This window comes from Glycine max, chromosome 7, assembly GCF_000004515.6.
Source record: "Glycine max cultivar Williams 82 chromosome 7, Glycine_max_v4.0, whole genome shotgun sequence".
NCBI lineage: Eukaryota > Viridiplantae > Streptophyta > Magnoliopsida > Fabales > Fabaceae > Glycine > Glycine max.
In genome coordinates, this window is record NC_038243.2 from 768130 (window position 1) to 791584 (window position 23455).

General features: G+C 30.1%; 2 protein-coding genes across 2 annotated transcripts; one reads left to right on the forward strand and one right to left on the reverse strand.

Annotated features, from left to right (window-relative positions):
• The first annotated feature begins 8238 nt into the window (after window positions 1-8238).
• On the forward strand, window positions 8239-12030 carry LOC100781403 (transmembrane 9 superfamily member 7). Its single transcript, XM_003529823.4, has 7 exons — window positions 8239-8495; window positions 9179-9343; window positions 9469-9578; window positions 9731-9839; window positions 9926-10038; window positions 10461-10611; window positions 10702-12030. Exons 1-7 carry the CDS (start codon window positions 8379-8381, stop codon window positions 11857-11859), a joined length of 1923 nt encoding a protein of 640 aa, XP_003529871.1. The 5' UTR covers window positions 8239-8378; the 3' UTR covers window positions 11860-12030.
• A 4356-nt stretch (window positions 12031-16386) lies between these two features.
• Window positions 16387-22783, reverse strand: LOC100785688 (beta-galactosidase 1). Its single transcript, XM_003529827.4, has 19 exons — window positions 22287-22783; window positions 22123-22218; window positions 21889-22001; window positions 21723-21789; window positions 21498-21590; window positions 21184-21327; window positions 20684-20772; window positions 20451-20556; window positions 20274-20361; window positions 20070-20188; window positions 19813-19977; window positions 19420-19598; window positions 19180-19289; window positions 18666-18775; window positions 18368-18478; window positions 18175-18285; window positions 17515-17720; window positions 17093-17429; window positions 16387-16939 (listed from the first exon to the last, which is right to left on the reverse strand). The coding sequence occupies exons 1-19, from the start codon at window positions 22467-22469 to the stop codon at window positions 16829-16831; spliced, it is 2538 nt and encodes an 845-aa protein (XP_003529875.1). The 5' UTR covers window positions 22470-22783; the 3' UTR covers window positions 16387-16828.
• Window positions 22784-23455: the final 672 nt, after the last annotated feature.

Genomic DNA, 23455 nt, shown 5'->3' on the forward strand with positions numbered 1-23455 from the left:
AAATGGGACACAAAGTGACAGACGAGAGAGTTAAGGGATCGGGAAGCATAAGAATGAATATCAAGCTTTTAACTACAATAAATGCTGGAATTTTATGTGTGTCTTTGTGTGCTTTTATCCTTCCAAGATACCTCTTCGGTTCATTTCCCTCCATCCTAGAAACTTATGCCTAACCTTTCTTTTTCTTTTGTTTTTTCCATGATACCTCCGTTCTGTGGTTCCCGCAAATCTTTGTGGTGATAATACAATTACAAACCCATTCTCTGATTGTTTTTCATTGCCTATATTCCCTTTTTATTTCTAAGTTGGGGTGTCAAGTTTGAGTTTTCTTTCCTTACAGATTGATTGAACCTGAAAGGGCTCGATTAATGAGGAGATCTTCTTGTCGCAATATTTCTTGTGACTGGAGGGACATTCCTTATAATTTTGTTTTGGAAAACCTAGTTTTAAGTATAAAGTTGTTAGAAACATTAATTAATTTAGTACCCAATCCAAATAAAAAACTCGACAAAAAAAATTTGATTATGGGTTTGGGTTCAGGTGGAACGGGTTACAATTTTGATTTCAAATGGGTTCAATTTTGGGTTTTTAAACCCATGAAAACTAGAGATAAGCATGAGATAGGTTGGTTGGGGCAACCTTATCTCAGTCCTTATGTGACTCAAAAAATTGTTTAAGTCATTTACTTCAATCTTAATTTGACTCCATCAAAATTAAACTCAGTAATTTAAAGACACGATTAGGTCAATTCAACCTATTACCACAATATATTAATGTTACAATTGTGGAAAGTTAAATCTAGAGTGAAAGAATAGTAAAACTAAAATTAAGATTTATTTTACAATAAATTTTTTAAAATAAATAATAATATTACAAATATAACATCTTGTTATATAACATATTTATACATTAAAAAAAGAATTGATAGTATATATTTATTAAAAAAAACTTAGACTATTTTTTAAAATATTTCGAATCTAATTTTAAAAATTTAAACTTATCCAAATCAATCTTAAGTCAAATTGAGTTAAAGATGGATCAGATTTTGCTTATCCTTAATAAAAATTTGACCTAACTCAATTTGTGATTGTCAATTCTTACTGTCTCATTGTTAGTAAAACCTAAACTTCATTCACTCAAAATTCAAGCTGTGTAAACCTAAACAATGACTCAAGAAAATTAAAATATATAATATTTGAAAATTTACTGTACAGTTTTAATTTTGTTGAGCAACATATTTACTTATAAATACTTCTAAATTCCTAAAATGAATTTGAAAATTTACCTAAATACTCCAATTTTGGAAATAACTTTTGGAAACTCTACCGTGGCAAGTGATGTTTCATTAATGTAGATGGTTGAATGCTTGACCCACTAGTGTATATAAGGAAAAAAAATAAAATTGTTTCGTAGTTTGTACTTTATAATCCACATTTAGTAGTTGATGTAGACTATGCTCTTAATCTCTCTGCTTTCCTTAACCCATCGCTTTCTACTGATGAAGACATATTGCATCTACATAACACCTATATATTGAATGCTAAACATTTCTTGAGGTCTAACCCACGGCACTCCAACCAGAAGGAAGAAAAGAAGTCATTTATCATGGCACTTAGTCCAAATTAACAGTAGACCTTTTGTTAAGAGGATAGCTAAAAAGTATTCTTCTCACGCACGTTTAACTGTAAATTTAAATTTGTCAAAAATCACGAATTAAAAGTAAGGTTTGTTAAACTAAAAATGAGACTTATATATAATCATTAAATTTTAGACAATGATTGAGAGTAAGTCAGCAAAAACAATATATAATACTATTTTTTTAAGGAAGTATTCAGAAAAAAACAAGGTTAAAAATGTATTCATGTATTTGTGAATGTCGCAATATATCAGCTGCTCGCAATTTGATTAACTCGAATTCTGCCTGTCGATCGGGATCAGACGAATCAGCACATTTGGTAAAAACCTCAACATGGTTATCTCAAATGTAACACCGACGCAGCATTGTTTAAGGACATTTTGGATCTTTTGGCATCGGATTGTATATTAGAAACGCAGAAGAGAATTTTGCTGTGGCCAAAACTGCACTTCATCATGGGATCCCACAGTACATGAAGCGGAAGCAGTTGGCTTCTTAGGATTCACAATCAATTGAATCAACTTGAAAGAACTCAATTCCATAATTAATTCGTTTAATTTGGTTTATGAATAAAATGAGTTCAACTTGAGTTAAAGATTGAGCTGGTTGAATAAATAAGTCAAACTTAAATTTCCAACAATTAAACTCATTTGATGCATGAATAAGCTATATATACGTGTGTATAAATATATATATATACCGTTACAACAGTTATGATTGTTCTTGTTAGAAAGACTTTTGATATAAGGGATCTTCAAGTCCATGAATTTACTGTCTCTGTTTACTTGTTTAAATCAGACACTTTTTTTGTTTTTGTGGTTTGTTGGCCTTTCTCCATGCTGGTTTCTTCTTTATCCTTACATCTCCTCTTCTGTTGATCCATTAACTTTGATATCAATTGTTGAAAAATTTGAGAGTTAAACACCCAAATATTTATATCAATGGGTCATGGACAATCATACGAGTAAACCTAACATTACACCTTAATCCGACTAAAACCTTAAGATTCAAGTTTATGAGTATTTTCTTTGGTGCTTAATTTTTTTATTGTTATTCAATATGCGACTTCACCTTACATTATATTTTAACAGTTTTTTATTATTATATGTACCGGGTGAGATAGTTTTTATTTATGTAGATTTTAGTTATAATTATGTTTTTTGTCATACATTATGACCCTACAAAGTTGATAAAATAAGTTTAATATTATCTTTTTTAATAAATTAAATAATCATTTTATCTAAAATCTATTAATAAATTAAAATTTTGAAATGTATAGGATTTGACTCTTGGTTCATGTAATTCAAACTAACAAGTTAAATTGAGTTATTCATGAATTTAAACTGAATCAAATTTGAACATAAAAAAATTCATATAATCAAATTTTATAATGGGCTAAATACTAACCAAATTAAATTCAAATCGACTCAATTTTTGTTCAAAGTCATCTCATTATCTTACTGAATTTTGTTCAATTCTGACCAAGTGCAAGGAAAGGTTAAGTAACTAGCAAAACCATTTATTTGGTTTCATTAGGAGACAATCAATTTTATCGCTCATACACTTGCTGCACCATCAAGATGGTTTGTTAGTCACAATATTTTTTAGTAAATGAATGAAAAAAAGTTACAGATCTATAAACCATTTATTTACAAATCTATATATATCTTATAAAAAGTTATAAATCAGTCAAATAAATTTAAATGTTAGTAAAATAAATTAAAGGTCAACATTTTTTATATGTCAAGTTCTGTCTCTATATTACTTTTTTTACATGAACAAACTCCACATGTAATCTTTACTTCAAAAAATATTTACTAATTAATTTTTATTCATTACTAAGATCATGATGGCGTTAAATTTTATTAATTTGTTTGCAATCTTTAAAGTAATGTGTTGTTATGTAAGATAAAATATAGCTAACTCAGAAAAAATTATAATTTTAATAAATAACAACGATGAATTCGTTTTTTTTTAACTATGAATCAAAACTTAAAGATTTTTCATGCAAAAAATAAAAATAATGATAAATGTAGAGACTAGTTTATTAATTTAAATTTTTCTTTAAGGTTTTATCAATGTTTGCCCAGATGACAGTATTAACAGAATTTAAAAAAAAAACACTATAAATGAAAAGAATACACATTAAATATCTTGAGTTAATTGCGTATATTGTCTTTGTAATTTTATTTTCTAATTTATACATTTTAACGTTTACCTAAATCAAATATACCCAGTGTTTATAAATTTAAATAAATACCTGTGAGAAGCTTTTATCTTTATATTTTTTAATTTTTGTAGGAATCTAATAATACCCATATAATATACGAATCTTTGTTATTCATTGATGCGTGTACTAAGAAATCCGACTCACTACTTTAATAACTCAATTTAAATATAAAAATAGGGCTTTTCTGCTAAAATTATCAACAAAAAAAGTTTTTTTTCTGCTATACTTCCTCCCTTCTCCAAAAAAATAAGTATGGCATTTTAAAAAATAATCTCAAAATAAATATTTCAGTAACTTTTTAATATAACATTAATTATCTTTTTTATTAATATCCCTAATAAGTATTATTTTAATTTTTTAATTTAATAATAATATAGGATTAATTTTGTAAAATAATTATTATCTCTCATCTATTTATTACTTTTTTGTCAATATAAAATAACATAAAACCACACTTATTTGAGACAAATAAAGTATTTTTTAAGATTGGTAAAGTTCAATTAATTAAATTCTTACGATACTTTTTTAACTGGTAATATAGTTCAGTAACCAGATCATTCGCAATAAAAGAACTAAAAGCAAATAATGATAGCATTCAAAAATGGATATCATAAAATAATGTGTGTGGTACAGATAGATTTTGGTATTTAAGCTAAATGAAATTGAGATTAATGGTTTGGAATTCATAACATTGTAAAATTTGAAAAAGAAAGATAGAGATTCATTAACTACTTAATTAAAAAAAGTGAGAATTATAATTTCATCAGTCTTCTTCACTTTATATATAAATAAATCACTTTTATATATTTCTAATGTGAATGAAAAGTAAGTGCTGAAACTAATATAATAAGCATCAAATCATACGTATTTGAAAAGGAAAAAAAAAAAGCCTTAAGTTGGAAATCATAAAAATGATTCTCGCCGTTGCTATTTGCCTATTTCATTTCATATTCACACAAGCTTACCCAGAAAAGAAAAATAGAAGAAACAGAGCTGAGAGTGGTGAATTGAATTCCATAAAGGATAACATACTATCAGTATAAAAACACTATATTACTATTAATTAATCTATCTCATAGCACTGTATTATTAATAATTAATCTAAGCCAGATTAAGTTCCTATAATATATTATTTATTTATTTATTTATTTTTTATCTTTGTTATTAAATTTCAATTTTAAAGTTTCGATTGTTTAAAATTTATTTGTATAATTTTTGTTTATCAAAAGAAAAGATTTTTGCTTTTAATAAAATGTTAAGCCTGGCTAAGATATTGATTTTACAAAGACTAAACCATGGAGGAGATTAGTGTCCATAAAGCAGGGAATTAAGATTCAAGTCTTTGGTGCGAAAGATACTCATTCACCTTTGGCATTCAGTTTTGTACATTAAGTAACCTTATCTCTTATCAAGAGTGTTTAACACACTCAATATATGAAGTTGATTTTAATGAATTTGAATTTTAGAAATTAAACTTGCCATGTTCTAAAGGATACGTTGAGATTGTATTTCAACTGATCCCAGTCCAATACAACACAGCACGATGTTTCATCCTATCATTTTAAGATTTACACTTCCTCTAATAATTATGTATAAATAACAGTTTATTTTTCACACAATAATGTAGGGAGGTTTACATTATATTCTCAACCGATTCGATATTATCATTAAAAAAATTAGTTATTATAAAAATAAATAATTTGTAAATATATAATAATATATGATTGGATGATATAAAAAATATATATTGCTAGTTTATTTTAATTTTTTTTAACTAAAATATCTTTCTGGTGAGAGTCAATGATTAATCATTGAGTTACTAATTTCAATTAAAAAGTTGGCCTCTTTTGATAAATATTTTTGGCTTAATTAAGTTTTTCATATATGAAATACAGATTGATTTCAGGTTACTATCTAATATTCATTTTTTTTCAATCAATTACTTGGAAAAAAATTTAGTTTCATTTTATTATTTGTTGTTCGTCTTCTGTGATGACGTTTCATTTTATTTGTCATGTCATTACACCGTGTCACGGACACTTCATTGTCACGTCATCACCTTCAATGATATATGACAATGCATGTGAGTGGACCTGATGACATGTTACTCCATCTATCATGTCATTACTTAACGGAAAGAGACTGACAACAAATAATAAGTTGAAACAAAAAATTTTAGGTAGTTATTTGACAAAAAATAAATTTTTAGGTAATAATATGAAAACGACCTGTTTTTTAGGTATGCAAAACTTATTTAAATCATATAGAATTAGTATTTTGTGATCTTTGATCAATATATACATATAATATATTATGTCTTCCCTCATTCTTGGATCCAAAATATATATCTCATCATTCTTGGTTCTCTTTTAGCTTTGTCCAGGTATTGAATATATGTATCTTAACTCTTTAATCTCACAGTTAATAGTATCTTATTAATCTAGTTCATTTGATTAAACATATGATAAATTGATTGGCGAGTTATTGTAAATTTCAAATAGTATTTTTTTATTCTTACCAATAAAAAATATCTTATTAATTTAATGTATTTCTTATTTTAAATGAGGAATTATCTTAAAAATTAATAGAATAATTTTTTAAAAGTTTATATAAAAGTAAATTACATATATATTCACCAAATAATTTAAATTAATTTTTAGTTTTTTGACAAGCTTACAAATATCTGATCAAGTAAAAGTGTTTGAGAAACATTTTTTTCTTATTAACTTATAAGATTTGCTTTTAAACATAACTTAAATTTACAGTTACCATTTTTATTTTTATTTTCATTCAAATAATAAAATTTATCATTTTATCTAAAATTAAATTATTTATTTTGATAAAATTTTTCCTTATCATTTGCTAATTAAAAAATTATTTTTTAAATTGACTTAATTAAGTTTTTCATACCTAAAAAATACATCATTTTCATATTATTACCTAAAAGTTCATTTTTTGTCAAATAACTACCTGAAAAACTTGATGTTTCAACTTACTACGATGATAATTCCTTTATGTTAAGTGATAACGTGTCAAATAGAGTACCACGTCATCATATTCAATCACTGATACATCATTTTGATGTCATTAAAGGTGATGACGTGACAATAAAGTATCCATAACAACACTTAATAATACGACATTATGTCCATCACAACATCACTTAATAGAAAATAACTAATGATAGATAATAAAATGAAACATTTTTTTTTTAGATACTAGGTTGAAAAAAATGAATATTAAATAATAATATAAAAACAGCTTATATTTTAAGTATAAAAAACTTAATTAAATCAATATTTCCATGTCTCAATCACACATTCAAATCAAATCTAAGGGCACATACTCAAGACAATATGTTGGTATTAGTTTATTTTAATTAAATAATTGATAATAAAAAATTTAATTTAATCAATAACATTTCATAAATATAATAAGAATTTAATTAGAATGTATTCATAGCATATAATTTTTATAGTGATTAAGTCATAAATTATTATGTAAAAGCCTTTGGACTCAAAAGTGTTTCGAGAGGAGACTTCATCTTATTTTACTTGAATAACTGTTTAGGATTATTTAAGGTAAGACTATATAAATCTTTGTACACCGATATTACATTAAAATTAAATTCACAAAATAATGTTTATATTGATATTATTTTTAAAAAAAATGTATATTATAAAATTAACTTAATTTTAATTTCATGCTTCTTTAACTATATAATTTAATTATACATTATACATAATTTGAAAATTATATATTAAATTTTTTATAGAAAAATTATATATTACATTAATATACCAAGTTAATATATCCTTATCATATATTTTCTTCATTTCAGAATCATTTGAGGTTTTCTTTTATAATTATTAAGGAATGTAATTAATTTATTGAATTTCAAAGAAAATATTATATAATTTTTTAATATATTTTTTTTATCTTTTTAATTAATGGTTCATTTATTTTTCTTATGTACTACTTCTACTAAGTTTTTATTAAGGACATCCTTAAAAAAATATTTAATATAATATTAATTTTGTAAAATAACATATATTTTAAAAAAATTCTTCTAAAATGTCATATATTTTGACGGAGGGAGTAAATCATTAACTCTTGGTTGGGTAAATAAATAATTATTGCATGTAAATAATTTGATTTAGATTTTAACTGTCTCAACTTATGACATGAATACCTTATTAAATAATAGTAGCATAAAATATCTTTATACTGTGAGTATACAATTATAAATTTATTTTAAAAATGTATAGGAACTAAAACCTACTAAATGAATGAACAATAAATATGGGAACAAATTTTCCTTTAATTATTATTTAATAAATAGTAGTTTATTACACAGACATAGCGATAGCGACTGGTGTGTAGAGTAACCGGGAACAGTGGCACCTCATTGGTTTTCTTTCTCTTTATATCTATCTATCTATCTATCTCTACATTTTCCTTTCTTTCTTTCTGCTACTTTTTTTTTTCTCTCACCTCACAACAGAAGCAGCAATGAAGAAGAAGATGATGGCAAGCACCGCCATCTCCGTCGTCTTCGCCGCGCTCTTCCTCTTCTCCTCCGTCCACTCCTTCTACCTCCCCGGCGTCGCTCCTCGCGATTTTCAAATTGTACGTTTTCCATTTCTTTTCTCTTCTCTCTCTCTCTCTCGATTCGTTCGTTACTTTTCATCTCTTATCTGAATTTCTACGTTATATGCTTCGTTCGTTTCTCGGTCACCTTTAATCCGTCGCAACACTGCTCGGATCTAGGGTTTTAGCTATGATCTTCGTCGAATCGGTCTTAATTTCACCTTGCACTGTGCTTTTGAATAACCGATTTTGTGTTCCTGAAAGGTCTATATCGTTGGATGATTCCTTGATTCTGATGTTGTTTGATTGACTTAGTTTAGAATGTTATGTGATGGAATCGTTAGTTCTGTGGAATGATAATCTCATAAACGTGTTGCCTGTTCCGAAGACGGAATCTAAGTAGATCTTTTTGTTTAGTTTTTGTGCCTCACTCTACTACACTGTTTTCAAGGCCCTTTATCACTTGTGATGAGTGATGAGACTTGGTTATATTTTGGTATGTGCACGTGAAAACTGTATGTGTAATGTGGCTTTTTATCTTCTTTTTTTTCATAGGAAATGAAAAATGTAGTGTCAATTGGTAACTGTTGATTTAAGAAATTCGGTTGTGATTGGGAAAATTTTATCATTTCAATTTGTTTTTGCTGCTGTTATTTGGTTTTTAATTGTGTGTGTGTTTGAAGAATGAAGATATTGAGTTATTGTTTCATGTGTGGCACCAGGGTGACCCCCTCTCTGTCAAAGTGAACAAGTTATCATCCACCAAGACTCAACTTCCATATGACTACTACTTCTTGAAGTATTGCAAACCCAAAAAGATATTGAACAACGCCGAAAATTTGGGAGAGGTTCTTAGAGGTGATCGCATTGAGAATTCAGTATATACAGTGAGCATCTGTTGCTTCATCCTTTGACATTTGGATAAGATGATGATGAAATTTGGTGATCATTGCTTTCTTGTTTAGTTGTGTCAACTTAAAGGTTTTTTTTTCTTTTCCTTTTCTCTTTCCAGTTTCATATGAGGAAGGAACAGTCTTGTACTGTTGTTTGTCATGAAATTTTGGATGCTGAATCTGCAAAGAGTTTTAAAGAAAAAATTGATGATGAATATCGAGTGAACATGTAAGTGGTTAAATGTATTGGAGCTAGTGCTTAGTTATGTAGTATGAGTTCATTTAATTAGTTTGCTAAGATTCATTGGCCTGATGGGTGCTTGTCTATAGGTTTCTGCTTTGTATTCCCTTGACCCTTGAAGCTCTGAATTGAACATGCAGGATTTTGGATAACCTTCCAGTTGCTGTTCATAGACAAAGGAGGGATGGAAGTCAATCAACAACATATGAACATGGTTTTCGTGTTGGGTTCAAAGGAAACTATCAAGGGGTATAACTCAGCTTGAATTTTCTTATAAAATTTCAAGCGTCATTTTTGCCACTCCATATTGTTACAAATTTACTATTTTCCTACAGAGCAAGGAGGAGAAATATTTTATTAATAACCACTTGAGTTTCAGAGTCATGTATCACAAGGATCCTGAAACTGGTTCTGCTCGTATTGTTGGATTTGAGGTCACCCCAAACAGGTCTTGTTCTTTTCTCCCCCATCTCTCTCTCCGTTAAGGGTGTGCTGCATTCTTATGTTGGCATAACATGGTTGAACTTGGTTGGGTTTTTATATTTTAATATTTTATATCTGGAAAAGTATGTTGTTCAAGAATGAAAAATGAAACAGATCAGTTGGATTTTTCTCTAATAGATCTTACCTTCTTCATGATGTCACATTTGTTTGAAGATAAATAGTATTTTTGCATTAGAATCCTATAAATGGTCTCTTAGATGACCCTTCTTTTGTGGCAAGTGTCATAACCTGTGTATTTCTGTATTGTATCAAATTTATTTCTCTAAAATAAAGCAACTGTATGTTGTATTTCTTTCTTGTTTGATTTCAAATGACTGCTTAAGGTGTGTTCTGTCTTTCTTATATGAACTCTGTAACTGTAAACAGTATAAATCACGAATACAAGGAGTGGAATGACAAGAATCCACAGGTAACAACATGCAATAAAGATACCAAGAATTTGATGCAAGGTAGTACTGTCCCACAAGAAGTAGATACAAACAAGGATATCGTATTCACATATGATGTTTCCTTCAAGGTATTGCTGATTAAAATCTTGGCTACTCATAAATTTTCACCTCATTCATTATATGATACGTTAAGCCAAAGTTTGTTGGTATTTTTTCAGGAAAGTGATATCAAATGGGCATCACGGTGGGACACATATCTTTTAATGAATGATGATCAGATCCACTGGTTCTCCATCATTAACTCTTTGATGATTGTTCTTTTCCTGTCTGGAATGGTGGCAATGATCATGATGAGAACTCTTTACAGAGACATTGCCAATTATAATCAGCTAGAAACCCAAGATGAGGCCCAAGAAGAAACAGGGTGGAAACTTGTTCATGGAGATATTTTCAGGCCACCAGTCAATTCAAATTTGCTTTGTGTTTATGTCGGTACTGGTGTTCAGATCTTTGCAATGACACTTGTGACAATGATATTTGCTTTGCTAGGGTTTTTGTCTCCATCTAATCGTGGAGGTCTCATGACTGCTATGGTTCTGTTGTGGGTTTTTATGGGCTTATTTGCTGGCTACTCCTCAGCACGTTTGTACAAGATGTTCAAGGGCACAGAATGGAAAAGGAACACCTTGAAAACTGCATTTATGTTCCCAGGCATTCTTTTTGCTGTCTTCTTTGTGCTGAATGCTTTAATCTGGGGGGAGCAGTCCTCCGGGGCAGTCCCTTTTGGAACAATGTTTGCTCTAGTCTGCTTATGGTTTGGTATATCAGTACCCTTGGTCTTTGTTGGCAGTTACTTGGGTTTTAAAAAGCCAGCAATTGAAGACCCAGTGAAGACTAATAAAATTCCTAGGCAGGTACCTGAGCAGGCGTGGTATATGAAACCTGTCTTCTCAATTCTTATTGGAGGCATTCTTCCATTTGGGGCAGTGTTCATCGAGCTCTTCTTTATCCTGACATCAATATGGCTGAACCAGTTCTATTACATCTTTGGCTTCCTTTTCATAGTGTTTGTGATCCTATTAATCACCTGTGCCGAGATTACCATTGTGCTTTGCTACTTCCAATTGTGCAGTGAGGATTACAATTGGTGGTGGAGATCTTATCTCACTGCTGGGTCCTCTGCGTTGTACCTCTTCCTCTACTCAATTTTCTACTTCTTTACCAAGTTGGAGATTTCAAAGCTGGTATCGGGCATCCTTTACTTCGGGTACATGATAATTGTTTCATATGCCTTCTTTGTGTTGACGGGAACTATTGGCTTCTATGCTTGCTTCTGGTTTGTTCGCAAGATCTACTCGTCGGTGAAGATTGACTGATTTCAGGCACATATAGTGGATGATTGCAACGGGAAGCAAATACTGACGGGAAGTTACCTTTCCCCCCCCCCCACCTTTGAAAACCCTTTTTTGTTTATTGTTAGGGTAGTAGATGGATTGTTAATTTGTTACATGCTTTTTCAAATATTATTGTGGTAGTTTCTGAAGTAATGATATATGTCTGCATGACACGACCAAGTGATGATGACATATTAACTGAGCAATTAATTGTGAGGGAATGTTTGACGTGAGGGTGTTATAACTTGCAAATTTCATATTTTAAAAAATTATAAAAGAAAAGCATATGATGCCTTCTAAATCTAAAAAAAATTCAGCGTGTTTGTCCCTAGACTTTTACCTTGTTATCAACTTTAGTCTTTGCTGTTAAATAGCATAACTACATTGGCAATCACTACACGTTTATAAGTTATTTTTTAAAACTGTATTTTTAATTTTCCATCAACAAGTCTAACATTATCAACCGATTTGAACATATTACTGAATCTCTCACTTTTTTCACTTTTTAAATATTCTCCCATCTCTCTTTTCTTTTGAATGTGAATTTAACACACTATTCCTTATACTTGATACTTTTAATCTTTATCACCTCAAACTACTTGCATTTTATCTTAATACTTGATATTTCTAATGGTATATTCTTTTTTATCTCATTTTTATCTCTATCACTATTTATATTTTTAATCGTTTAATATTGTTAATCTATCATCATTGATATTCTTTTCACTTTATCATCTTTTATCTCTATTAGTATTAATATTTTTAATTGTTGATTCATTTTTTTAAGTTTAAATATATTTTTCATTTTTATAATTTAGTTTTTTTTATTTTCATTCTTGTAATTTTTTTTTCATTTTAATAATTTCAAAATGTATTTTTTTGTCTTTAAAATATTTTAAACAATATTATTTAAAATTTTTTAAGGAAAAAAAATTAAAAAAGACATTTTACAAAAACTAAACAAAAAAAAATTACAGACAAAAAAGAAAAATGTCAAATGGACGAAAAAGATATTTAAACATTTATTTTAATATATCATCATTTATCTCTCTCGATATATTAAATTCAATACTATCTAACGAATTGTCAATATTTATTTTAAAAGAATTTTATATTACAACTGTAGATTATAAATCTAAATAGAACTTTTGTACAAAAAAATATATAATATAACTTGTATATTTAAAATTATTTAATATTTATTTACTATAAATGTTAATTGTAATATAATTTAAAATTCATATTTTTAAAAATATTTATCTTATACAATGCATAAATTAAAATATTAGTCAGTAATCTATAATAAATTAATAATTTGATATATAATAAATTTTAAATTTTAATTAATCAATATATCCATTTTAAATTCTAACTATATCTAAAAACAAATAAGATATAAATCTTACCTTTGAAAATTCAAATTCAAACTCAGTAGTTGCTGTAAATTTTATCAAGACTACGATAAGGATAGCATCCAACTTTAATTAGGGTTTTTGTACTATTTTTAAGCTTACAAATATCCTCTACAGAAACCCTACACTTGACAGGGGACGGACAGGATATCCTTTTCTACAACCTTTCTTCTCCGCCCTTAAGATCTTGATTTTTCAAACATCATATATTGAAAAACTTAATTTTTCATGTTTTGGTATGTATTTTAAAAAAATAATATTTTTGAAAAAGATATTTTTTGGAAATGTTTTTAATTAGTTTCTGACAGAAACTTTTTCATAAGAGAAGTGGGAATCTTTCTTTGAGTTTAATTTTTTTATTACAATAAAGTCATTATTTTTTATTAAATTATATAATATATAAATAATTTAAATAATTAATAAAAATATGCATAATTCTTCGATTTCAAGAAAACTTATATAAATATTTTAAATAAATAAATTTTATTTATTATGAGGAAAATGAAAAACTTCTTCCGTATCCAAAGGTTACTAATTTCCATGTCTCTCTCTACCTATTGATGGATGCTTCAGCGAGAATTGACGAAAAAGAAAGGATAGAATCATTGAACTACCGAACGATGTTCTGTGTCACATTCTTCCACTCTCTCTGGAACATGGTTTGGGGTCTCCACTTTGAGTGAAACCAAGAATATCACAGCAGAACTTTGTTCTCTTAGTTACCATGGATGGTCGCAATAAGAGATGTCACTATTGTAATATTAGTGCAACCAAAAAGTATCACACATTCGCACTATGAGGTTTTGTAATTTTGATGTGGTTCATAAACTATTATATTAATTTAAAATTATATGTAAGACATTAAAATAATATTTTTTATTAAGTGATTTTTATTGTAGATGTTCTTATATCACATTCTTTTAATTTTTATTTATTTTTAATACACATTTGAATTTATTATTTTTATATTAAAATTCTCACGGGAAAAAATAAAAAATAAATGTTAGATTATGATTTTTTTATATTGATCATATGAGTGCAAAATTACTCGCTAAATTATTATGCTTATATGCTATAAAACTAGATTTGTACCTTTAATTGTTATAGAGCTAAATAATTATTTTTATATTTTTCTATTTATTAATTGTCTTTCTCATTAATTTAAAATTAAAAAATTTTATAAATGAATAATATTCAGGCTAAAATGAATAAATTTTAACAATTTTAATTAAAATGATCTATACTCAAAGCATTTCAATTAAATTACAAAGCTTATACATACAAATAATAAAGTAATAAATTTAAACTAACATTGTTTGTGTAGTATACCATAGAAAATATTTGTATCTAAGAAAATAATTACCATAACACCATTTTTTTTTATTGAGAAATGTTTTTTTTTTGTATAAGCAAAATTTCATTGAATAATAATAATAATAAAAATCTAGCCTCAGTACAATGCAAAAGAATCTCATGCTTTCGGAATTCAATATCAAATGTTCTTTCAACGAAAATATATCTTACTGCAACATTACGCCCTCCCGCCTTTTGTTATTAATTCCCATTCCTGTCCTGTTTCAACATGATTTTTAATGGTCAATGGTTCTTCTTTGCTCATATGTCCTACAATTTCTATTCATGTTCTATTTTAATGTCTTCTTTGCTCATATGTCCTAATTTTCCTACTATTTGTGGATTCTGAATTTTTCTCCTTTTTTTTTTTCTTTTCTTCTTCTTTGTCCCACTTGGACCTGAGTTCAGATCAACTTCCTTGACGTCAGAACATATAAACCACTACTCTGCAGGATCAGTGAGGAAAGTTGCATGACATGAATATTCTTCAACAGACTCCAACTCTAGCATATCCGGATCATAGGTTGAAACTTCTTGTATAATACACGTTCCAATGGTTGCCCATGCTTGTTGTTGTGTAAGGAAGTAAAATACTAGAAAGATTTAACCAATGAATCATGAATCATGAGCAATAATTATAAGGAAAATTTCACATTACACTTTAACTTAAAATCTTAACACTTAAGTTGATGAATCTTATTCCCATGATGTTTAACCTTCTCATTCTTACTCAATGTGAAACTTCATCTCACACTTATATTTCAACAATTTTTCTCTAAGTATGAGTCTTTTTTTTCATATGATAATCTCCCTCTCGAGTAAAAATCCTTCTCAATCCAAGAGCATTCAATGATAATCTTTAGAGCTTAATCATGAGTATCCCGACTCGTCTAGTCATTGCTACCAACATACTTTAGTTCCTTACATCATTATAACACTTGCGGAATCGTTACTTGACCTTCATGTATAGACTCATCTATTGAGAACCATTGTAAAACTTTCGATACAGAGAGATTCTCATGTTCATGGATCTACCATTATCATTATACTCTCATTCGAGCTGATCATCAAGTCGAATTGTCGGCTCTAATACCAATTATTGTATAACCGAAAGGGATAAACAACAAAAAGATTTAATCAATAAATCATGAATAAACTATATAAGTGAATTTAATATCATGTTTTAACCCAAAATTTTAAGGTTTAAATTTATAAATTTTATTTTTATTTATATAATGTTCAATTTTTTCATTTATATCCGATGTGAAACTTTAATTAACACTTATTCCAACACTTGTTTTTTCCCAAGAAAGAATTGCAAAAATATGAGATGAAGAAGACATAGAGAAGAAACTCCATTTTTCGTTTGGTTGGGAGAATGATTTAAGTGAACTTGCAAAGACGATTGTTTTCTTACATTTGTGCGCCAACTTTTTCGTCAGTGCAGTTTAAACAATATGAATCTACAATAATCTAATGTTAGAACTCAACAATAAGATCAAGACGAAAACAAGAAATTAAATACAAAAAAAAATAAATGAAGAAAAATGCTAACATATCCTGCAGTACATTCTTTAAAACACTCAATCATTAACTCATTAAGGATCACAATAATGTAAATCTCACTTTTTTTAATGGAGTCCTACTTGTTTGCTTTGTAATTTTTAATCAATCTCAACAAAGTAGAAAATGTATTAGCAACACTTTCTCGAAACAAGAAAACGGAAGTAAAAGCAAAACATGATTGAATCAATATACCAGATGTTATTACATTGGGTTGTTTTCTTATAATAAAAAAGCACTAAATTGCTTTCTCCTTACAACTACTACAAGGTAATATTATAACATTACATCACAGGAAGCTAGAGACTTCCACACAAACAAAAACCAATTTGCACATGGACTCAATCGATGTCGTCTCAATGTGCATCAGGTATCTTTTCATCCTCCTCCACCTCAGTATAACAAGCACAACACCAATATATATACACACAAATCCACAATCATCCCAGCAGGCTTTCAACCACATGGTGTGTTGTGTTCATTTGCAACTTCACCTTGGTAAAGCCAAATTAATGCCTCTGGTGGTCTACAGGTGTAAACTTTGACCCAAAGACCATGTATTCAATTGCAGAATAAATCAATATGGAAACTTTATTCCACTTATTTTCGGAGATTGAAAATGATCAGGTGCAAATGGCTTCCACTGAGAGTTTCTTCATGACACTTGGACAAGGATCTCCTCCAAAAATTTCAGGAGACACTGTCACTGTGCACCAGCTCTGGCCAACACAATTCTGCAACAATAAAGTCATTATTAAATAGTGTATTCAGTGAAAAGGACCATAAACTTGAAATTGATCATTTAACCTTCAGAGTTTTAACTCCAAAAAAAGTATTAACACTGAAACAAAAATAATGTCCCTTCTATATTTTGAAACAAATAATACCTTTTGGAAAGCATCATATGACTTGTGAGCATGACAACTTCCTTCGCGGTAGTTTCCACAAGACCCTACTGGAGTGCCAAAGCTAGCAAACTTGATTGATGAGATTTTTTGTCCAGGGCCACATGACAAATGTGCTTTTGGTCTCACAGGACTTCTGACTTTGCCAGAAGCTTGCATGTCATAACTTACAAGATTTGGTTGCCACTCATAGATATCAGCACATACACTATCTATATCCCTTCTAACCAAAAAGATCCCGTTCGGATCCCCACCCAATTCCTCAAACACAACCAATAAATTTCCAGTTGGCTTCAGCCATGAGTGAGGAACATGATACCTGAAATTATCAACCAGTAATTAGTAATGACGAGAATTTCTAACCACATTAAACAAAATAGCAGAACAATCAAGATATTTCTCACCATCTTTGAGAAGCCTGGCCACAGTTACTTCCACATTTCTTCTCGTTGTAAGTTCCAGCATAGTTACAGTAACCACAAGAACCGGATGCTTTGTAAGCAGGCCAATAGCGGCCCAGACTTTGTCCATTTATCCACACTTGACCTTTGCCCATGCTGCCCATGTCTAAAGCCAATGGTGCAACTCCAGCTGGGGCATCAAAGGTAGTCTGTAAAAGTATAAAAAGGACGTTACTTTAACTGCATCTCAAAAGGGTCCCTTTTCTTGCATTTATACCAACTTATCTGTATATGGTAACCATTTCTTAGTACAATCTCACCAATTTTTTTTTTCTTCTAGCTCATTTTTGTCTAATAGTAAAAATAAGTTCCATGAAGTATGGATGATCCCAGATTCAATGGAAAGAAGAAAAATGTTTTGCGGAAGTAGTCAAGATTTAATTTGTAAAAGGGTAGCAAAAATAAGGAGGAGTTGACAAATGAAAAGAAAATAGGGGTAGTTTAATCTCCACAATGAAAACTTTAAATTTCTACCACTAGTATATAAGAATAGTAATTTAAGAATAACGTATTAAGAATAGGACAATATAAACAAAATTTAAAGCAAGCCTAAACATATGCTTCTTTAACTATTGAAGGTTATAGAGGCATCACAATACTTACTTTGTACCAAGTCAATGGCTGTCTTCTGGAAACTAAAAAGCCCTGAAGCCACTCAACAGAGGAACTTCCACTAAGAGAATGAAGATTCAAGGCTTCACCTTTAAGACCAACCTAAAACATGCATTCAAATGAATCTCAAGCAAACTGAAGCAATAATGAGAAAGAGAAAGCACCGAGAATGTTTGAAAAGAACCTTGTATGACCACTTCTGCCAAGTTAAGTCCCTTCTCCCCTCATTGAGACCACTTAATGTAATTGGGCCAAGAACACCAGCATTCCATCTTTCAAAATGTGGCCCAACATTCTGGATGTCAATAACAAAAAACAGATGAGTATATATAGTCATGTTCACAAATCAGAGTTCAACATTCTAAAGTTGGATTAGTTTAGAAGTACAAAGGTGCATCTGATCTGACAATATCATTTAGATATGCCCATGTGTGCATACAGTGCTCACACGAGAGAGAGAGAGAGAGAGAGAGAGAACAAACCGGAAGCCCAACTGCAACACTTAGAAGAGAAATTTTGTTAACACCAGCTCTGAGCCTCACACTTTCACTAAAGGTTAGTTTGGGGGCCTCTAAGCTTCCATATGCAGTTCCTGATCAAAAGAAAATGCATACTAGGTTCAGTATATGAAAGATTATGCTGAAGCTATTGGACAATTACTAGCTTCCAAAGTGAAATAATTTGCTTGATAGTATCCACGATAGAAGAATAAATGGAAATAAGAAAAAGTAGTTAGAGTTGGTCAAGTAGTAATGGATAAACTACTCAATCATGTCATGATATATAACTTATAACATGCAGTTGTCTAATCAATTGAATGCTTAAAAACTATACATCAACTACTTAAAAGCATTCCCTCTTCTTCCTCTTGGATCATACCAAGAAAAATACAATTATAGAAATTCAATACCTGCATTATTCCAGCAGAAAATGGTTCTTTGTAGTTGAAATAACTAGTGTTACTGAAATTGTGTAAACCAGCAGTATACTACTCACCTGACAGCTGATTGTTGATAAAAACATGCAAAGCATGCCCAGCAGACAAAACTGTAAGAACAGGATTCTTTCCATTCCTCAAAAATCCTTCATTGGAATTGATCACAACACTGGCACCAAAAGGAACAAGATAAGTATTCAACGTGGAGAAACAAAATGAGCAAATATATCAATAATGTTATAACCAGGATTGTAAAAGCAATGAAGAGTAAAAAGATTAGAGTTATAGGTCACACTCACTCTGTGGAGTACCACAAGTAATCAGATAAATCTCTGGTTGCATTTATCTGCTCCAACAGGCCAGTCACAGTGAACGAACTATCATCAGTAGTGGTTGTCTCTTCATTAAATGCTTTCCAAGATAGTCCTCCATGAATAGGAACACGAGTCATCTTCATTGTTGTGCTCTGAGAACCAACCTGTAAAGAGATTTGAAATTATCACTGCTGCTGAAATCTTCTGTTGAAGAACTACTGAAAAGAATACTGTTCTCTTCATTATTAAAAAAATTGTTCAGTTCAACTAAATAGCATATAGTTGATCAAACTTTATAGTAAGAAAATCTCCATTGTAAGACATAACTACCCCAGCTCTAGTAATCTGAAATAAAACTTTGTTTGATTTTTGCCTCACCCTTGCAGTGTTATAAACAGTGTGCTTGCAGTTAGGAAGAATGCTTATAGACCAAGGAGGCAAGTTGTAACGCTGATTTCCAAATGCCACTGTTGCATAAGATTGTGGGTTATAGTTCGCAAGGAATGCAGCACAAGCCCCAGACTTTGATCTAAAAACATGAGCCTGTACATTGGTTATGAAAGTTAAAAGTTTAGCCTAGTTACAAAGATTTCAGATAGGATTGTTAATTCTCAGATAACAAAATCAAGTTATACCTCTTCGTAGTTTCCAAGCTGTTGTACAGTAGGATCTCCAGATACTAAAGCAGGTTCACAGAGTTTTATTGCTCTATGTAAATCCTTCAGATGACCCCACTTTGGCTGTCTGGGCAATCCTGCATAGAGAAAGAAATAACATATAACTTAAATCATGCATGACCAAAAATATAAGAACTGACTTTGTTTTCTTTCGGTGCATACCATATTCATCAAGAGGCGCATCGTAATCATAGCTCGTAGCAATAAAGGGACCACCAGCAGTTCGACCAAAATTTGTTCCCCCATGATACTGGAATGAAAAAAAAAACAAAGGGGCTTAATTGGCTAAAAAGGGGTAAATCAAATCCACACATTAAAATCAACAAATGTTGAAGTTACCATATAATAATTGACAAATGATCCCCCTTTCTGTATAAACCTTGCAATTGAAAATGCCAAATCCTCAGCAGGTCTGTGAGGAACTGCACCTCCAAACTCAGTAAACCTACAAATTTAAAAGAGTAACACAGGCAATGAGCAGTCAGGCAAAACCTCTAGCTTTTATGATTTTCATTCACACAGAAATCTAAGAAGTAACAAGGCACCAAATACAAGCTACAAATTTATTGTACCAGCCAGTCCAAGCTTCTGTCCACATCTTTGGTTTGTAAGCCTTATTTGGAGAGAAATAATCACAATAGAAACCATTGCAAGTGTTAATCTGCAAAATTTTATATTGGAATTAGGAGCTGGACTTTGACCCTGACCGGAAAAATTGGATTTACATACATATTCATGCAAATATAATTTTTTTGAGTATATAAAACTATTTTTCTCTCTCCATCACTAATAATGAAAATTGGCCAGAATGTTAGATTTTAAATTTCCACCACATGTAATCAGGGTAATTTCACTACGATTATAATAGTCAATTGCCAGTCATGATAATGAGAACAGTATTAAAAGGACTGAACAAGGATAGATCTCACCATGAACAATGAGGAATAATTATTCATTTCCTCCATTAGCATTATGGACAAAACATACTGTCCTGGTATCCCCACCAAAGACAACGAGCTATTATAAAGATTAAAGAACATGTCTATAAAAGGTACGAATAATCTGAACTTACGATAGGATCAGGAGCATCTTCTTGCTTGCACATGATCCATGGAACCCCAGTGCCAAGTCCTACAGCCATATGTGCTGCCCATTGAGTGTAGGCTCTACCAGGAGCACCAATTTCATACTCCATAGGCCCATATTCATTTTCAATCTGCACAAAAACAATGGTACAAAAACGTAATGTTTTCTGTGTATATATCCATTTTTAGTCAATTAATAATAAGGTTATAACTGTTTTCAAATTAAAAATTTAAAATGCTACATGAAGATATATAACAAGTGATTGGATTCTGCAGAAGGATAGCTGCATATGTAATCTACCTGGGACAGAATTATTGGACCGCCCTGAGACTCGAATAACCTTTCTGCTTTCATCATATCCACAATCTTCTTGGTAAACTTTTCCATTTGAAACTTCAGCACAGCAACATTAGAAGAAAAAAAAAGGATATTAGTAGACAAATTAATAACATAAAACATATATAAAAAAAAGAGAGGAGAATTTCGTATGATTCTTAAAAGGAATAAGAATGAGTGCTATCTCACCTTAAACGGTCCATTGTCTGTTCTGAAGCTGATACCTGGAATGTACTTGAGCCAAACAGGGAAACCTCTGAAAAATGAATAAGATTGAACTGTTGAGAAATTTCCTAGTTCCTATATTAACAAGGATTTTTGCCTATGAAAATAGGAAATTCATCTCTTTCATTACCCAAAGTTCCATTCAGCACAAACGTAAGGACCAATTCTGAGGTTAACATAGAGGCCTGCTTGCTGCACCAGCTTTATGAACCTCACCAGATCATAGTTTCCCCCAAAATAATACTACAGTAACCAAGAGAAAGAAGAATACTAATTATTAATTATTCTAAACAGCTAAACTCAATAAATAAATAAATAAATAATGCATTTTTTTCAAACACTACAAGCAAACATTGTTCATTACTTTGCCAGGTGAAGGTTCATGTCCATTCCAGAAAACATAAGTTTGAATGACATCCAAACCTCCTTCCTTTGCCTTCTGAATAAGATCTGGCCACATCTGAAAAGAAACAAACTTTAAGTTGCCCATTTGATAAAAAGGCCCTGAAACACATTTGAGAGAAATACCTCAGGGGTGCTTCTGGGATAGTGAATGGAGCCAGAAAGGAGTATCCTTCTTTGTCCATTGATGGTGATAGCCTTATGGTCATAGGACACAGAAGCTGAAGCATGACCAATCAGTGAGCATGCAAACACCACCACCACCAAGAGTAGTGGCACATTCCACATTATGAGCTTGTGGAAGCTCATGACAACAGACAATGAATAATAATACTAAACAACACCCTTGTTGTGTTGTTTGTTTCTCAGCTTGGAAAAGCAGTTGCCCTTGCACACTTTATTCTATGCTTATGTTCTGTGCTCAAGTCTCCTCCTTTTAGCAGAATGATTGAAGAGAAAAAACGGTGTTAAAGGAAGAAAAAAAAAGGGAGGTTGGAGCTTGAAAGAGTGAGAGACAGTGATAAACATATATTTTTTTTTCTTTTGATTTGTTTTCACCCTTTTGGGGGATTAATAGATACTTTATGTGAAGGTTCTGTCACTTCTGTGTTAGAGGAAAAGGGTGGTGCTATGCTGCTGCTTTTATAAACAAAAGCAGTGAGGAGTGGACGGTTTTTGAGAGAGAGAGAGAGAGTGGGACCTACTTCTCAGGGAACTTTGGGACCCATACCTTGTTCTTACTTCTTACTCCATCCGCTAAAATTCTTTTTCTTTTTAACTTACTTTAATTGTTTTTATTTTTTTTATTGATAAAAGTTTGGGTGACTTAAATTTTAATAACTCATCATAGTTATGCCCTGATAAATAAAAGAAGTAAGATGAAAAAAACAAAAGCGATGAATAAAGAAATAAGAAAAAAAAAACACTTACATGAAGAAAAAAAATAATGATAGAGGTAGAAAAATAAGTAAAAATAGATAAATAATATAAAAAATTATTATTTATAAATTTATTTTCAGTCTTCTTTTTTTACCAAATAAACCAAGTTAATTTAGTTCTCTCTCCCCTTCTATTTTCCCTCTTATTACCAAGCTGTTCTGAGGATAACCTTTAGGCCATTTACAAAAATATATTACTTAAAAAAATAAAAAATATATTTATTATTTTTAATAAATATTTGAATTTTGTGTTTACTTTTACTTTTTAATAAAACAAAAAAATTATTTTTTATCCTTGACACTTTTTTTCCTTGATAAAAAAATCATAATTATAAGTATCTGAATAAAATTAATAAC

What these genes read in the sequence shown, in the direction of transcription:
- LOC100781403 (XM_003529823.4), top strand. Translation starts at nt 8,379, where the DNA reads ATGAAGAAGAAGATGATGGCAAGCACCGCCATCTCCGTCGTCTTCGCC. An exon ending in TTGAGAATTCAGTATATACA is followed by an intron (nt 9,344 to 9,468) that starts GTGAGCATCTGT and finishes TTCTCTTTCCAG; the next exon opens with TTTCATATGAGGAAGGAACA. An exon ending in GATGAATATCGAGTGAACAT is followed by an intron (nt 9,579 to 9,730) that starts GTAAGTGGTTAA and finishes TTGAACATGCAG; the next exon opens with GATTTTGGATAACCTTCCAG.
- LOC100785688 (XM_003529827.4), bottom strand. Translation starts at nt 22,469, where the DNA reads ATGAGCTTCCACAAGCTCATAATGTGGAATGTGCCACTACTCTTGGTG. An exon ending in TGCGCCTCTTGATGAATATG is followed by an intron (nt 20,189 to 20,273) that starts GTATGCACCGAA and finishes TTCTCTATGCAG; the next exon opens with GATTGCCCAGACAGCCAAAG. An exon ending in GGCAGAAGTGGTCATACAAG is followed by an intron (nt 18,286 to 18,367) that starts GTTCTTTTCAAA and finishes TGCATGTTTTAG; the next exon opens with GTTGGTCTTAAAGGTGAAGC.